The sequence below is a fragment of the Cucurbita pepo genome, chromosome 4, assembly GCF_057944985.1.
Source record: "Cucurbita pepo subsp. pepo isolate OVF chromosome 4, ASM5794498v1, whole genome shotgun sequence".
In the NCBI taxonomy this organism is placed as follows: domain Eukaryota; kingdom Viridiplantae; phylum Streptophyta; class Magnoliopsida; order Cucurbitales; family Cucurbitaceae; genus Cucurbita; species Cucurbita pepo.
The window spans coordinates 13,328,505-13,345,466 of record NC_141801.1 but is presented as its reverse complement, the minus strand read 5'-3'; the positions used below and the strand labels follow the sequence as shown (position 1 = coordinate 13,345,466).

Here is a 16,962-nt window from a genome sequence, read left to right as displayed (position 1 = left end):
ATTACCGTCCTATTGTAATACACTGACCTTCTTTCTTGTGCGTGTTCGGGAATCCCGTAGAGAGCGATTGGCATAATATTTATTATACGTTTGAAAAATAAAAAATACTTATTATCATAATATTACCTATAAAATTTTCATAGGATATTAAATGAGAAGAGAATTATATTTGAATTTTTTTAAAATTTAATTTAAACCAATGATATTTTTTGGTATAACATTATAATAAATTATTTTTGAGAATATTATAATTTTATAAAGTTGAGAGATATTTTATATATAATTGATGAAAAGCCTAATCGCTTTAGTTCAGCAACCGACGTCGTTTTGATTCATTTAAAACGTCGTGGTTTTGGACGTTTGAGCAACGACGTCGTTTTGGGGGTTAGATTAATTGAATTTGTTTATGGCGTGCTGGTCAATCAGATGTATATTAAAGTGGAAACAGCGAAGGAAGTAAGCTGCTCTAATGACTGTTCTTAAGACATGAATTTACTAAAAGGGTGTGTAGAAATGGAGGAATTTCTTGAGAGAGAAAGTTAGAGAGAGATAGAGAGAGAGGAAGGTGGAAAAAGCCACTTTGCAGCTACCCCAGTGTATATGCAGTTTCTTTTTTGTTTATCGTATCATCCCATCTTTCATACCTGCTTCAAAATCACAGCATAGCTAACTCTTAAGCTGCTGCTGCTGCTGCCGCTGCTGGTTCAGTTCTGGGACTGTTCTTTTGCTTCAACCTATTTTTTGGGGTTTTCCCCCCTCCGTTTCCAACTTTTTCAGTGAACTTTAGGGTGTGGGGTTAATGGTGTATTGACTTTAAAGCTTTCCCACTTGATTTTGCTTCTGAAAGATTGTTAAAAGGTACTTTTACACATCTTTTTTGTAATTTTATTTGTGGGTAATTACTAGAATTGATGTTTTTCTTTTCCATTTTATTTATCGGCCATGGCTACCTTATCGTTTCTGTGCTGTTTATTTTATTGTGTGGAGTCCCATCTATAACTTTTCCACCTAGTATTCTTGTGGAGGTGCATGTGAGTGTTTTACGCTTCTGGGTCCTCATGTTTTTGACTGTTTTCTCTGTTCTGTTCACACATTTGTGTTCCGTCATCTAAGATTAGCGCATTTCCCTCATCTGGGGGTTTATTTTTGGACGATTTCGGAGGTGGGTTTTGCTTAGATTTGAGTTTCTTGTACAGATTCTACCAAATTTTTGTTTCTGGGGAAGAAAGAAAGGGCTGTTTCAAGCACAGAAAGCTGTAGAGTGAACCATGGCCGGAGGTGCAAAAGTAGAGGAACCACAGGCTCATCCACCCAAGGATCAGCTACCCAACGTTGCTTACTGCATCACTAGTCCACCACCATGGCGTGAGTTTCTCCTTTTTGCATCTTTCAGAACATTCGCCATGTTTTACCCATAATGAACTTAGTTTGAGTTCGATTCTTCTGAATCTGGTTAAGCTATTTTCAGTTCTTGTAGTTTCTTTATAAGAAACGAGATTGCATTAAAACAAAAGAAGGAACAGCCTACTGCAAGAATACTTTCCAATTGTTGAACACACCACTGTGTATTAATTGCTGAAAGTAACTGTTTCCCTCTATGTTTTGTTAGATTTTGCTGTTTGGATATCATATTTTTATTTCTCCGTGGTCGAATCTGAGATCAGAAAGCAGCTAGCCATTTCTATGCTCATATCTTTTACACAAATGTTGTTTTTTCCCTTTTTTTGTTTTAACCATACTTCAAATGGGTACTGAAATCCAGTTTTGAGCATATCAATCAAGTTATTTATTGCGTTTCACGGGTTGATCGTTCTATTTTTTCACATTTCTATGGATTCTGGTTCTTTTTTCATTTAGTACCACCATGTACCTCATACATTTTGTTCTTAAATCTTTTCCTTGATGCAGCGGAAGCTATACTTCTCGGTTTTCAACATTATCTGGTGATGTTAGGCACGACCGTTCTTATTCCTTCTTCTCTCGTTCCTCAGATGGGTGGTGGATTTGTGAGGCCTGAAGCTTTTGAATTATATTAATTTTTGTTGTACATCAATATATGAAGGTCCTTATAATCATGTGACTGTAACTCATTATTCTTATAGGAGGAGAAGGCAAAGGTTATCCAAACCTTGCTCTTTGTTGCTGGTTTGAACACGTTGCTACAATCGTTCTTTGGAACTCGGTTACCCGCTGTGATTGGAGGGTCGTATACCTTTGTACCAACGACCATTTCAATCATCCTTGCCGGTCGATTTTCTGATACAGCTGATCCTATTGATGTAATGTAAACTAAATCCTTCTCGGTTTTAACTGAATTGCGTATAGGTCAATCTGATGAATGGCTAGTGCAGGGCTTCATGCTGAAAGAGACATGCTCATTTGTTTCTATCAATGACTAATTTTAATTAATGAAAGCTTTCTTCACTAGTTATAACATATACTATCAGAATAGAGGATCATAACCACTTACGTGATAAATAATTGCTTGTTTCGTATGGGGTCATTGACGTTGCTTTGCTGCCTCATTCAGAAATTCAAGAAGATAATGCGGGCAATCCAGGGTGCGCTCATTGTTGCATCAACCCTTCAGATTGTGCTGGGCTTTAGCGGTCTGTGGCGCAATGTTGCAAGGTTGGTTCGGTCTACACTATGAAGGATACTGTAGATATGCATGAAACACTCGAGTCATTAAGTTTACGAGTTGCTGGCACAAGAACTTAACTCATAAATTTTTTCATTTTTCGAAGTTATTAAGCTATTGTTAGATTGAAGTTACATTTGAGATAGAGCTCTTCTTAAGAATGATACGTTACAATTTTCCCTTGAAGAGTCTATAATTATCCGAACATTTTTATTCGTGACCTGTCCCCTTTGGAAGTCTCGAGCTTCACGTTGTTCGCTGTTTCCATTTTTCAGGTTTCTTAGCCCACTTTCAGCTGTGCCGTTGGTTTCTCTAGTTGGCTTTGGGCTTTTCGAGTTGGGTTTCCCCGGGGTAAGTTTCTTTCTCTGTTCTTTTCGTTTTTAAAATTACATATTTGAGTTCTTTTTCACTACAAGAAATCTGACGTTCGCCTCGGATGTTAGGTTGCCAAATGTGTGGAAATTGGACTGCCAGAGCTTGTCCTTTTGGTGTTTGTTTCACAGGTATTTCGTTCAAGCAACGCATATTCAGTGTTCTCTTTCGAGTTAGATTCTCTTACAAAGAAGATATCATTACCTTTCTTCCCCCTCTATTGACACTTTCCGTAAAGTCGTCTTCTTTTTCTATAAACTTCGTATGCTTTTTGTGCAGTATTTGCCTCACGTGATCAAATCTGGCAAACACATATTCGATCGTTTTGCAGTCATTTTCTGTGTGGTGATAGTTTGGATTTATGCTCACCTACTAACCGTAGGAGGGGCTTACAAAGGCTCACCACCTAAAACACAACTAAGTTGCCGAACCGACCGCTCGGGGCTTATAGATAATGCTCCATGGTGAGTTTTGACCTGCTAAAGTCGATATGTGGAGCATGAAGTGCATTGGATTTTTGCTCAAGAGTCGAAAACTTAACTTTTCCTAGTTGTGTGCCATTATCATTAGTTCATTGATGGGATCAACAATATACTTAGCTTGGAATTTACATTTGTAGGATAAGACTTCCATATCCGTTTCAATGGGGGGCACCTTCATTTGATGCCGGTGAAGCCTTTGCCATGATGATGGCATCGTTTGTTGCTTTAGTCGAGGTTATTTTCGCTTTCCTGATTCAATGATTGCTCTGTTTACCGACCCACGAATTCATCCATTTCCTGTTTTCTTCACTGTCTATGTCCTTAGTTTTCTGGTTTTTAAAATTTTCGATGTCTTCGAAAACTGAAAGGTAGTTTTGTTATAATTGACAATACTTTTGTATACTTAAATTGTGATCCTTTTTTTTTTTTTTTCCCATGTCGATTTCAGTCCTCTGGTGCTTTTATTGCTGCGTCCAGATATGCAAGTGCCACTCAGCTGCCACCCTCGATTCTCAGCCGTGGTGTTGGTTGGCAGGTAATGTAAAACTAGCTTATCTGTGTAATATAAATCGAGCCACGTGACATTCTAACCCAGTTCCAACAATGCACTTTTCAGACCGATCTCTTCTATATTCTATGAGAGTCTTCTATAGATATAACTTGTTTAGTATTCTAATCTTTATAGATTCATTTCATTATGCCCCTCCCCGGGAATGCACCGTTCTTATAGAGAGAGGCGCTTTCACATCTATGTGACTAAGTTTCATGGCGGTCCAAGAGTTGATCTACTTTCAGTTCTTTTCTTGCATATTGGTAGTATTTAAGGACCGCCAGAAAGATGAAGGGTGACGATGTAATAGGGATGTTGCGAGTAGACGAACACTATATCATCATCATCAAGCTCGTCCCTGACACAAATACTAATCTTTTTCAAAGATAATCGAGTATTAGGGGCACTACTCCTTTCATTATACTTGTGGCTTACCTCCACTAGTCTTTCGAGAGGCTTTGGCCACTCGAAAATAGCTTTGGGAGACGGCATAATTTCATTGACAAACTAATAATTCCGAACAAAGGCGTTTAAGATGATTGAAGAGGTGGATGGGATCCTATTAAGCCTTGATAGGCGCTATTATGCCTTCTGTATGACTAGTATCACATCTGGCCCCTTCGACTTATTGTGCAATTGTTTCTGCAGGGAGTTGGAATTCTGCTTTCTGGGCTGTTTGGAACTGTGAATGGATCCTCGGTGTCCGTGTAAGAGTTTAGCGGAAAATTTTGCTGCCTTCAACAGTCTACTTCGATAAGTACAGAAGTTGTTTTCGTCCCGTTAAGATTTTCTCTTACTTTTTGTATTCAGTGAAAACGCTGGTCTCCTGGCCTTGACCCGAGTTGGAAGTCGAAGGGTTGTACAAATTTCTGCTGGATTCATGATTTTCTTCTCCATTCTTGGTAAGTTTCTGATATGACACACAGATATTAGTGCACTCTGTAGTCTGAACGTGAGATCCCTCATCGGTTGGAAAGGGAAACGAAGCATTCCTCATGAGGGTGTGAAAACCTCTCCCTAACAGACGTGTTCTAAAACCTTGAGGGGAAGCCCTTTAAAAGAAAGCCCAAAGAGGATAGTATCTGCTAGTGGTGGGTTTGGGCTGTTACAAATGGTATTAGAGCCAGACACCGAGCTGTGTGCCAGCGAGGATGCTGGGACCCCAAGGGCGGTGGATTGTGCGATCCCACATCGGTTGGAGAGGGGAACGAAGCATTCCTTATCTAAGGGTGTGGAAACCTCTCCCTAACAGATGCGTTATAAAATGTTGAGGGAAAGCCCGAAGAGACAATATTTGCTAGTAGTGGGTTTGGGTTGTTGGACTGAACTCATGAGTTGGGCTGCTAAAATCGTTGTTTATCTGTTCTTTTCATCTGTGGGCTTGCAGGGAAATTTGGAGCTGTCTTTGCATCCATTCCAGCCCCCATTGTTGCAGCTCTATACTGTATTTTCTTCGCTTATGTCGGTATGCATCTGTCTCGAGTAAACTGGTCGATAACCAGAGGTGTAAGTTTCGGGTTATCTTGGTCGGAAACTGATTCATTTTGTTTGCAGGCATGGGAGGTTTAAGCTACCTCCAATTCTGCAACCTCAACAGCTTCAGAACAAAGTTCATATTAGGATTCTCCATCTTCCTGGGACTCTCTGTGCCACAATACTTCAATGAGTACACAGCCATTAATGGCTTTGGTCCAGTCCACACAAATGCAAGATGGGTAAGAACAGACTTCCCCTCGTCTTTTTACGAGCTCTACACCGCTCTACACCACACATGTTAAATTCTTACGACAATGCTCGCTCTTTTCTTTCTCTGCAGTTCAACGACATGGTCAATGTCCCGTTCTCTTCCGAGCCATTCGTTGCTGGAATCATTGCATATTTTCTGGACAACACACTGCACAAAAAGGGCGACGCGATCAAGAAAGACCGTGGCAAACACTGGTGGGCTAAGTTCAAATCGTTCAAGGGCGATACGAGGAGCGAAGAGTTCTACTCTCTGCCCTTCAACTTGAACAAATATTTCCCATCTGTGTGATTTGTTGGGCTCTCTGTCAATGCTGCTGCTGCTGCTGCTGCTTCATTAAGTGGGTCTGTGGAAAATGAGAAGATTGGGTTCATTGTCTTGTTAATTTATTGCGAGTAGCAGCTGTATAAGATAGTTTCTTTTCTATATAGGATTACCTTAATAACTTCATTTCATTGCTTCGCTTTTGCTCTTTTGTATATCCAACGAAGAGGTGGATTTCCATGTGTCTATGAACAAACAAACATCCCTTCTATTTTTTCCCTCGACTCGACTCGAGTATAGTTCAATTGATTATGATATATGTTATCAGCTAAGAGGTCAGACTGAGAACATGGCACGTGTCACAGTGGGGTGATGCAAGTTATCATAAACCGTCAAGAATATGCAACTTGAGTATAGTTCAATTGATTATGGTAAGAGGTCAGACAGGCTGAGAACAGGGCACGTGGGCAACCGAAAAAAGGGAGGGTTATCGGTTTTAGGTACTAGTGGACAGAGAAAGGAAGCATCTAACACTTGAAGGGAATTGATTTTCATTTAAGTCTTTAGGTGGGAGGGCAATTCAAGATTGAAAAAGGGTGCATTTTGACAAGTCAACCACTGAAATACAAGGCCATGTTGAGCTACCCTACTACCCAAGGGACAATTATACATGAAAGTGAAGGGCCACATGGAATATTCCACATTTTCATCATTTGGGAACCTCTCTCTTAATAATTTCAAAAGGACTTTAATTTTCCCTTGAAATCATCAAAATCGTAATGGAAGTTAGAACTTCCGCTCCAAACTTTATATAGTATTACAGTGCACCTGATTTAGAATCACACTGGTGTTAGTTACTCGTATCTTGCTGGCACATTTCGCTCTCACTCAAAAAAAAAAAAAAAAAAAATTCACTGTTGATCCAGACTATCAATTTTCGATATCAACCGTTCCTTATGAACCACACATATGAATGTGACAGACAAATTACGCAATTAACGCTTTTCATTTGAAAGAACAAAACAAGAAAACGATTTTTGGAAAAAAATAAAACAAACATTCAATCAAACTCAAAACTTCTGGAGCGCTTGTCACGTTGAAGAACTGTTCAATAAAACTTTTATTTTCTTTCAAACTTGTATCTATTTAAATCATGTTAAGAAACAAGTTTCACAACGCTCGAATTTATATGATTTTTTAGTGTGATTTGTAGAAATAAACGTAACGTTTCTTGAACGGTTCGATATTTTTTGGTTGAAAAGTGCATAAATGTTCCAACAAGGTATTAAATTCATGAAAAGGAGGAGGAGAAAAATGGTACCCACTCATTTGTTATTTGTTTATGTGCACCAAAAAAAAGGGAAGATATTTATATTTGTTGTATCTCATTCCTTTTGCAATACACCTAACCCTCACATGCCTCCATTCTTCATAGTGTTTCTAAGCCTTTGACCAATCAAACTTCTTCATCTTCAAACCATGCCTCACATTATTGACACAAAAATTATTCAATGGGCCTTCGTCTCTCTTCCAATAATTTTTTTTTATAGCGTTAAAGTGTTAACCGTTGTAGCTCAAAGTGAACATAATATACCATCGACCAACATGTTAGATGTTTGAATCTCTCATTCTCAAATATTGCTCTGTCTAAAAAATACCTATGAAAGATATTTTTGAAATAAATAAAATTGATAATAAATTTAAATTTAAGAGGAAATCTAAGGGATGAATGCAACTAATTTAGGGATTAAAATAAATTATCTTTAATTTTATAATGAATGAAGATTTAAAATAAAAATAAAAATAAAAAAGGTACATCTCAGCATGTGAGAGGGTGATTTGAAAATAAAATCTTGAAGCATGTGACAGTTATTCTTTCCATAAAACCATAATGTATATCCCAAATTTAAGGGTCATGTCTCTTTGAATAACTAAGTTTATATTAAAAGTTTCATACAATTTATTATTCTTTTCGCTACTTAAATTAATATATTCAAATTTAAAGTTTTAATTATGTAATCACTTAAGTTCACTGTCAGTAGATATTGTCCGTTTTAGCTCGTTACTGTCAACCTCACAATTTTAAAACACATGTATTAAAGAAAGGTTAATAAATTGAAATCAACTTAATAAATTGAAATTTTGAAAAATAAAATTATAATTTAATAATATTTTAATTATTAATATATTATATATTTTAAATAAGAATTTTTATTAAAAAATTGAAGAAAAAGTGAGTGGGCTTCCTACCACTTGGAAGAAGAACATTTATTTTTTGTTTGAATCAACAACAGTTTCGATCCAAATTCAAACAGCCGGAGAACGACAACAATTTCTTTTAAATCTTACGACCTCAATGATATTGGCAAATGCCTGCCAAGAATGTTGTGTTTTGAAAGCGCCATTTTCAAATCGGGTAAGCTTTCTTTATTTTGTCGCATCGATCTTTTAATGGATTATAATATTAGGGTTTCATTTTTCCTGGATCGATTAAACAAGCCCAACAACGGTTCCTACTAAGCATGATTACAATCCAGAAGAAAATCCTTTAATTAGGTTAAAGAAAACCAGAAGAAGAAGAAGAAGAAGCTTTTTGAGCAGCGAAGGCTGTGGCAGATGGAAGCTTTAGTGAAAAGGGTAAATTTCCTTTTTGAAAGGGAGATGGTTGTAATGAATAGAAAGAGCTCGTAATGTAATACCTAACCAAAAAAGAAAAAGGAGAAAACGTTGAGACTCTGTCTGAATTTCCCTTTGATGCGACAACACTCATTATACTGTTCCGCTTAGGGTTCCTCAACCTTGATTGTTTCATTCTTGGAAGCTATGGAACTTATTTAATTGCTCTGTTTTATGATTTATTTTACTGTTTTGAATGAAAATTCTGAAGGAGATGGGGTTAGGGATTGGATTTAGAGGCGCCCACAAGAATTTTCACCTCCAATTCTGGTCTGTTTCTTGTGGGCTACATGAAAACTACTCCCAGTTGTGTAATCCAAGAAGAACCACTGGAAGTAGAAGATTCAAGTTTTTTTTTTTTCTCTTTTTGGGGCTGTGGGAAATCTTTGACATTTTGTGTAGGAAAATTTTGTCTTCTTTGTGGTCCTGTTGAATCATAACTTTGAGAGCATGACATTCGAAATGTTTCCATCCCCATTTCATTTATTAATATTCATAGATTCCTTTTCATTTACAAAGTGGTGTGGTAGTCTTACTTTGAAGAATTCCATGGGGGATATAAAAAAAACCAAACTGAAAAGAGGAAATTATTGGGGAAAGCAAAGCAATGAGACTGTATTCATCATGTAATGCACATATCAAGACTTGAAGCTGTATTTTCACCTTTGGTACCAAATCCCCTGTTCCTCCACCTACCCAATCATAGCTCAACACATCATAACTTGTTGGACAATGTTGCCCCTCTTTGTCACCAGAGTAGCCCTTTTAACCCCAAGATCTATTGAATAGATAAGAGGTTAAAGCTGCTGGTGAATGAGTACCTCTCTATCTCTAGTGGCTATAAAAAAAGATTGGTCCTCTTTCCTTGGCCTCCCCTTTTGTTTGTTCATTATCCTCTTCTCCCACAGTTTCATTCCCAGCAGAGGAGAGAGAGAGAGATAGAGAGATGGGAAATTGCCAAGCCATTGATGCAGCAACACTTGTGATACAACACCCAAGTGGGAAAGTTGACAAACTATATTGGCCTGTGACTGCTAGAGAGATCATGAAGATGAATCCTGGTCATTATGTTGCTCTTCTTATCTCCACCACCATGGTTACACCGAATGAAAGTTCTAATAACAATGAAACCAGCAAGGTTGAGAAAAAGGAGAATGAAGCCAGCAAGGTTGAGAAAAAGGAGAATGAAACCAGCAAGGTGGAGAAAAAGGAGAATGAAACCAGCAAGGTGGAGAAAAAGGAGAATGAAGGCAGTAGTAATTCGGTTCGTTTAACTAGAATCAAGCTTCTTCGCCCAGCTGACACGCTTGTTCTTGGCCAAGTTTACAGGCTCATCACTTCTAAAGGTGAGTTTTATATCTACCACCGTTCTTCCTCTTGTTGCTGTCTGTTTTTCATATCCAACCCATAAAATTCTTGAAATCTCTTAATTTTTTAGTCTGAATTTGAATTAATGGCTTCATTTTCTTTGTGGGTTTCAGAGGTTATGAGTGGTTTATCCGCAAAGAAACAAGCAAAGGTTAAACAAAGCCAGTTAGAAGCCGCTGAGAAGGCAGGGAGGAGGAAAGAACGTGCAGCCAGAGGCTCAGATTCAGCAGCCGCCACCGCAGCTGGAAGATCTGTATCTGAAGATCCTTTTCAGGTGAATTTTTTAACAAACATCAAAACAATTCTTAACTTTGAAGGGAGTTCTTTTGACGATTGATTTAATTATAATTGTTTGTAAACGACTGCATAATTTTTGTAGGCGACCAAACACGAGAAGAACAACAGACCAAGAACAAGTACATCGACAACCTCGGCCATAACCAGGTCAAGAACATGGCAACCTTCATTACATAGCATCTCAGAAGCTGGTAGCTAATCATTTATGTTCCCTATTTCCCACATGCTATTGAGAGACAGGGTGGCACAGATTGTCCAAGGCTCTTTAAACTTCTCCAAAGAGGAAAAAAAAAAAAAAAAAAAAAAACCAACAACAACAACAACAAAAGCAGAAAACTGGAGAAAGTGAAAACAAATAAAGGAGAGAAGCCAAATGAGCTTTTTAATTCAAGAAGAGAAATTCCTTCAAGAGCAGATCTGGAAGCAAAACAGCACAAAACCGTGCATAGGAAAAGCAGGGTGGGTAACATCTTTGTAAATTCAAAGTCCTTTTCAGTAATGGCTATTGGTCATTGTGCAAAATGAGAGCTCTGTTTTGATTACCACTCTGTTTCATCTGTTTTAGCAGAATAGAATAGACAAGTGATTGTGCTTACTCTACTCTGTTGTTTTTGTTTTTGTTGTCGTGTTCAAGAACATGTGGAGTTACACATTCGAATCTCTAATTCTATAGTTGAAGATAAATATTAAAATGAGTTGAGTTACGCTGAAATTGATTGCAGGGTTCATCTCTCGAATTCTTTAAAGCATACAACTCGGGAGCACAGTTGAAGTGACGTGGATTTGCTAGCTAGCTAGCATTGTACGGTAATGAGTCATTTCCAGCATATTTTCTTGGAACTAATGAAATGGATTAATAATTGTGTCCACTAAATGTAGTTGGAAAGCTATGATTGTTTGGAGTTTAAATGTTACCAAGAAAATCAAATGTTGTAGGGTCAATAGTTTCGTAAAATGATTTGAAACATAGAGGTTAAGATATAATTAAAAAAAAAGAGCGAGTCCATGCAAGTAATGAAACCTAAGACAAAATGAGTAAAGATTTAGTGCAATGTGACAGTGCCCCTCGTGCATAGCTACAGTTAAATATCATAATTGTGACCTAATTGGGATGTGATGGATCAGCACTACCCACTTTATTTATATTATTTTTTACTCTCATACAATCATTAACTTCATCTTTTTATTTAAAACAAGGGGAATATTCCTCAATGCCCAAACCATCGTGATTTTAAAAGGTCTTTCAGATTTGAACCTTTTCTTTTAATTCCCCCCTTACTTCAATCCAAGGAAATTTAGGATGTGGGCTAGTGTGAAATCAGTGGATTGTGTTCTTTTTTTTTGGAAAAGAAATCTTTCGTTCTCGACCTCAATCAGTGTGGGATCTCTTTGAGGTCCAACATTCTCACTGGCACTCGTTCTCCTCTTCAATCGAAGTAGGATGTGATCGCTTAGGATCAAGAAAATGTTTGAAGGGGTTGGGGCTAGGTGAGTACCAAAAGTTTTAGAAGAAAGAGATTGCAATTAGGTTGGATGTTGATAGAAAATGTGTGAGTGTAGTAGGAGAGTTGCTGAAGAAAAGGATGAATCTCAAGAATACTATGGAGACGTGGTAGGATGTTTGATGCCTGCAACCAAGAAACTGTGGTTTGTTGAGTGACACATTGGCATGGGTAGCCTTGCTCGGTGGATTAAACTACCTAAGATGTTACTAAAATGAGACAGATCTTGCGCCTCTTGTTAGCAAACAGCACGATTGGTTTAGAGAGACGAGAAGATTGGTGTAATAGCCCAAGCCCATTGCTGGCAGATATTGTTTTCTTCTAAAATGCGTCTGTTAGGGGTGTGAACCGATGTTGGATTTCACAATCCACTATCCTTCGGGGACCAACATCCTCATTGACAATCGTTCTTCTCTCCAATCGATGTGGGATCTCACAAACGGATTCTCCACAAGGAGTGTAATCTCCATCTTCGACCTGTTTAGCTAATGATTATTCTTTTGAAGTGCATCTTCATACTCGTTCTTACTATTCTTGAACATAGAACATCAATCAACATCAAGAACATGCGTATTTGTTTTGAAGGATCGTTGATAAGGCTATAAACAAGAGATTAGTTGATAGGTTAGTTGTAAGAAAAAGGGAAAGGGAGAGTTGGCATGCATGCACACAAAATGAAAGCAAAGACAAAATGAGGAAGAGATTTAGTGGTGAATGTGACAGCCCCCTCGTGCACTGCTATAGTGCTATAACATAATTGAGGCCAACCTGGTATCCATTCTTATGTCAACCTGTTTCATATTGAATTTATCTGAGATCCCACGTCGGTTGAAGAGGGGAACGAAGTATTTTTTATAAGGGTGTGGGAACCTCTCCCTAGTAAACGTGTTCTAAAATCTTGAGGAGAAGTCCGGAAGGGAAAATCTAAAGAGGACAATATTTGCCAATTGGTGGACTTGGGTTGTTACAACTGGTGGACTCGGGTTGTTACAAATAATATCAGAACCAGACACCGGGTAGTGTGCTAGTGAGGACGCTGGACCCCCAATTGAGGTGGATTGTGAGATCCCACGTCGGTTGAACAGGAGAACAAAACATTCCTTATAAGGGTATGGAAACCTCTCTATAGCGGATGCGTTTTAAAACCTTGAGGGGAAGCCTGAAAGGAAAGTCCAAGAAATACTATATTTATTAACCGTGGGCTTGACCGCTACCGTTCAGCTATCAACTGAGAAAAAAAAGAACTGATATGTCATTATAAGTTGAAATTCCCTCCTTTGTTTTTTCTCTTTCTGGTGTGGAGGTTGGAGTAGAAGAATAAATATCATTAACTTCCTGTTCTACAGATTATGAGGCATATCATTGGTGAGTCATTCAATCTCATTCACTGATTCCAGCTGTTAGATAAGAATAATAATTGAGATATATTTCATAATTTATTCGATCTTGTTTTCTTGCCATCGATTAGAACTCGAGCGAACGAAATATTTCTTGTAAAAGTGCATAAATCTCTTCCTAACAAACGTTTTAAAACTATGAGGCTGATGGCGATATGTAACGTGCCAAAGCAAACAATATCTACTAGTAGTGGGTTTGGAGCATTACAAATAGTACCAGAGCTAGACATCGAACGGTGTGCCAGTGAAGACGCTAGGCCCCCAAGGAGGTGGATTGTGGGATATCACATTGGTTGGAGAGGAGAACGAAACATTCTTTATAAAGGTGTGAAAACCTCTCCCCAGTATACGTGTTTTAAAACTATGAGAATGAAGGCAATACGTAACGGGTCAAAGTGGACAATATCTACTAGTAATGGGGGGTGGATTGTGAGATCCCACATCGATTGAACAAGTGAACGAAACATTCCATGGAAAACTCTCCCTAGTAGACACGTTTTACAACCATGAGACTAAAAACGATACGTAACATGCCAAAATGGAACAATTAGATAAAACAAAGCAGATGAAACAAAGTAGCGAGTTCACATATAACAAAAAGAAAACTGATTAATGAAAAGATGAAAAGAGGTTATAGTCTGAATTGAGTGAAGTGGTGTGTGTTCTTAGCGAGTCCCTTTAATATGTTCATGATGGATGTCAAGTTGGGTGAAATTGCCCTTGTGTTTGAAGAGCTGGTTGTGATGATTCCTACAGTATAGTCGTTGTTCATGTGCTATGTAGTTTGATGGGCTAATCACACATCCTCCATGTGAGCACCTGAAGCAACCTCTGTGGTATGATTTACTATCTACTGCCACCTGAACCAAACAAAGTGACATCAAATTCTTACTAAAACAAATACACTACGCTTTTATAATGCGTCTACTACGGAGAGCTTTCCACACCCTTATAAACAATATTTCGTTCTCCTTTCTAATTAATTTGGGATCTCACAATCCACCCCTCTTTGGGGCCTAGCGTCCTCGCTAGCACTCGTTCCTCTTTCCATTCGACGTGAGTCTCCCAAATCCATCCCTTTGGGGTCCAGTGTCCTTGCTGGTACCCCTCTTTGGGGCCTAGCGTCCTCGCTAGCACTCGTTCCTCTTTCCATTCGACGTGAGTCTCCCCAATCCATCCCTTTGGGGTCCAGTGTCCTTGCTGGTACATCGTCTGGTGTCTGGCTCTGATACCATTTGTAACAGCTCAAGCCCACCACGAGCAGATATTGTCCTCTTTGGGTTTTCCCTTTTAGGGTTTCCCTCAAGGTTTTTCAAAACAGGTCTGCGAGGGAGAGGTTTGCTCGCCCTTATAAAGAATACTTCGTTCTCCTCCCCAACAGATGTGGGATCTCACAATCTCACTCCTCTCTATCGCATGCAATACACGAAGGGATGAAAAGAAGGCCATTCTAGCTCGTCGTGTTGCCAATGACATGAGTGATCATTGACCCTGTCCCAGATTTTCTTATTTCTATTTGTGACGTCGAGTGGACTGACTATGGATTCGAGCAATAGCACACGGGTTTCATAAAACCGTACGATTTTTTCAATCTAAATAAAGCCGGTTTTACATGAATCTCTCAAGAAAAACAGGAAGAAGAAACAAGGAAAGTCATGAACCCTTTCATTATTTGGCCATTTACCTTCTCAATTGGATAAACAGTTTTCTTGCAAGCAACACATTTGTCTTGAGTTCCAGCAAAAAAGCTTGACACTTTGCTATTGGATTGGCCCTTCAAATTTAAGTCAAAAGTTTAACTTTCATAAACTAATACCAACACCAAGGAGTTGGGTATCAGTTCATAAGCAGTGATTTTAAAAGAATGAAGCAATGAAAAACCTGATTAGTAGATCTGTGTTTCCTAGCAGTTCTTGGAGTTCCTTCAAAACTTTTTTCCAAACTTCCAGTCATCTTGAACAACTGATCAAAGTGAGGTTTGCAATACAAAACACCTTCAAAGGAAGAGTAATTGAACAACTGCAATCACAGAAAAAACAGAATCGTTTCAAAGTGACGGGCACCTATGTATATCTCTACTGGTTAAGACATATAGATCCGAGTATCAGAAAAAACAGAATCCGTCCATAAAAGGTATGCATATAGGATCATTTGATATCAGTTAGAGATACTGAGTATGAGGGATAGGATCTGGGGATCTATTCTATTCAAAAGATTTACCCTTAGAGTGTTGTTGCAATGGTGGCACCTGAAACAGGCCTTGTGATAGACTTTGCTATCTGCAGTGAGCTGATCAACCAAGTAAACAGTCTTGTCACATGTCTTACACTTCTGGGTTGTCCCTAAAAACGCCATTTTCAAAGAAGAATTTGAGCTGAGATGAACTGAATTATGAGGCTGAGAAGAAGGAAGGGAAAGAAGAAGCAGAGGAGCTTTCCTTCGCCCTTTTTAGAGTTAGAAAATTCTGAGTCACAGATTACAGCTCAGGCTTAGACAAACTGACAAATTTCCAGTAATGGGTAATTTGAAGATTTGACCAAAAACATAAATTCCCCATCTGAACAGCCGTTTACTTCATCATTTTTCATGTCTCATAGCTTTTAATTGCTCACAAAAGTTGAATATGATGCTCCAACCAGTGGATTAATGTGGGTTTTAATGCAATTTTATTGCCATATACGTTATGTTGCAGAGCCAAGTTTATTTTAATGAGAAAATTTGAGGGATGATCTGATCTGTTGAATGAACAATTGATGAGAATTTTGAATAAAAAATTCCATGTCTTTGAGCAATCAAATGTGTGACAGATAAGAAATGCATCTATACATGACTGTGGTTCATGATTTGACATATCATAAACTCATCCAACTAATTATTTATACAAATACAAGGTGTCGATTTCATTATCATGTCGTTCATTGAATTTTTAAATCATTACTATTTCTTTTTTAATTTTGTGAATTTTTAATCTTAGGATGTTTTGCTTCATAACGTTCGATCATATTTCAATTCCGTTCATTCTCCACCATACAATGCTTTCATCTTTCACTTATGCTTTGTCTTCTGTCTGATCTCACAGGACTTCAATTGAAACTTTTTGATCTGTGCTTGATCTTACAACCACTGACTCGAAATGGACTACCAAAGAGCAAATGTCGGCATTTTCTCATCATCCAATTAGGCACTAGGATGTGAAGCTGTAAACAAAAGCTCTTCCTTGTTAGACCGCTCTAATTCGGCACGGTGTTGATGGAGAGATTATCTTGGAAGTTTGAGTTCAGTTTCTACCTTTGCTCCATCATTTATAATACATTATATAAAACATTATATACTATTTATCTTCTCCACATTAGATTCAAGTGAGAAAGGGAATGGGGTTTTTCTTGGAAGAGGAATTGAATTGATCTGTCCCACCCACCATTCTTCTTGTCCTATTTTAAAAATATAAATGAGACTATACTAAATTGGGCATTATTTATACTTCAAATCATATCAATAATAAACACCAACCAATCTTACTTGTATTTTTCAATTCATTTTTAATTGTTTGTTCATGTGGGTGTTACTGCTAATGTAGTGGGTCCAATCTTCTTTTCAAGAAATTTGAATATATCAATTCTTCATTCAACATTCTAACAGTTTTTCAAGGATAATCCCATCTCTCACAAT

General features: G+C 38.0%; 3 protein-coding genes across 8 annotated transcripts; 2 read left to right on the top strand and 1 right to left on the bottom strand.

Moving 5' to 3' along the window:
• The first annotated feature begins 482 nt into the window (after positions 1 to 482).
• LOC111792301 (nucleobase-ascorbate transporter 6) lies at positions 483 to 6,324 on the top strand. Of its 2 annotated transcripts, none has more exons than XM_023673674.2 (15): positions 483 to 858; positions 1,197 to 1,365; positions 1,909 to 2,006; positions 2,103 to 2,279; positions 2,531 to 2,631; positions 2,917 to 2,992; positions 3,085 to 3,144; positions 3,293 to 3,477; positions 3,633 to 3,729; positions 3,944 to 4,030; positions 4,694 to 4,752; positions 4,856 to 4,947; positions 5,433 to 5,510; positions 5,600 to 5,760; positions 5,862 to 6,324. In XM_023673674.2, exons 2-15 carry the CDS (start codon positions 1,269 to 1,271, stop codon positions 6,078 to 6,080), a joined length of 1,587 nt encoding a protein of 528 aa, XP_023529442.1. In that variant the 5' UTR covers positions 483 to 858; positions 1,197 to 1,268; the 3' UTR covers positions 6,081 to 6,324. The 2 variants fall into 2 exon arrangements, with proteins under 2 accessions (XP_023529442.1, XP_023529444.1); XM_023673676.2 differs by lacking the exon at positions 483 to 858 and adding an exon at positions 892 to 1,031.
• A 2,024-nt stretch (positions 6,325 to 8,348) lies between these two features.
• LOC111792303 (uncharacterized) lies at positions 8,349 to 16,636 on the top strand. 5 transcript variants are annotated; one of them, XR_015420743.1, is made up of 5 exons: positions 8,350 to 10,075; positions 10,211 to 10,371; positions 10,477 to 10,853; positions 11,117 to 11,196; positions 16,373 to 16,636. XR_015420743.1 is itself a non-coding variant. In XM_087123349.1 (4 exons), exons 1-4 carry the CDS (start codon positions 9,676 to 9,678, stop codon positions 10,591 to 10,593), a joined length of 648 nt encoding a protein of 215 aa, XP_086979475.1. In that variant the 5' UTR covers positions 8,349 to 9,675; the 3' UTR covers positions 10,594 to 10,989. The 5 variants fall into 5 exon arrangements, 2 of the variants coding, with proteins under 2 accessions (XP_086979475.1, XP_023529445.2); XR_015420742.1 differs by having other exon boundaries at positions 11,117 to 11,201; XM_087123349.1 differs by lacking the exons at positions 11,117 to 11,196; positions 16,373 to 16,636 and having other exon boundaries at positions 8,349 to 9,927; positions 9,958 to 10,075; positions 10,477 to 10,989.
• On the bottom strand, positions 13,820 to 16,305 carry LOC111792304 (LIM domain-containing protein WLIM1). The gene is made up of 4 exons (XM_023673678.2): positions 15,514 to 16,305; positions 15,175 to 15,312; positions 14,978 to 15,067; positions 13,820 to 14,153 (listed from the first exon to the last, which is right to left on the bottom strand). Exons 1-4 carry the CDS (start codon positions 15,646 to 15,648, stop codon positions 13,959 to 13,961), a joined length of 558 nt encoding a protein of 185 aa, XP_023529446.2. The 5' UTR covers positions 15,649 to 16,305; the 3' UTR covers positions 13,820 to 13,958.
• Positions 16,637 to 16,962: the final 326 nt, after the last annotated feature.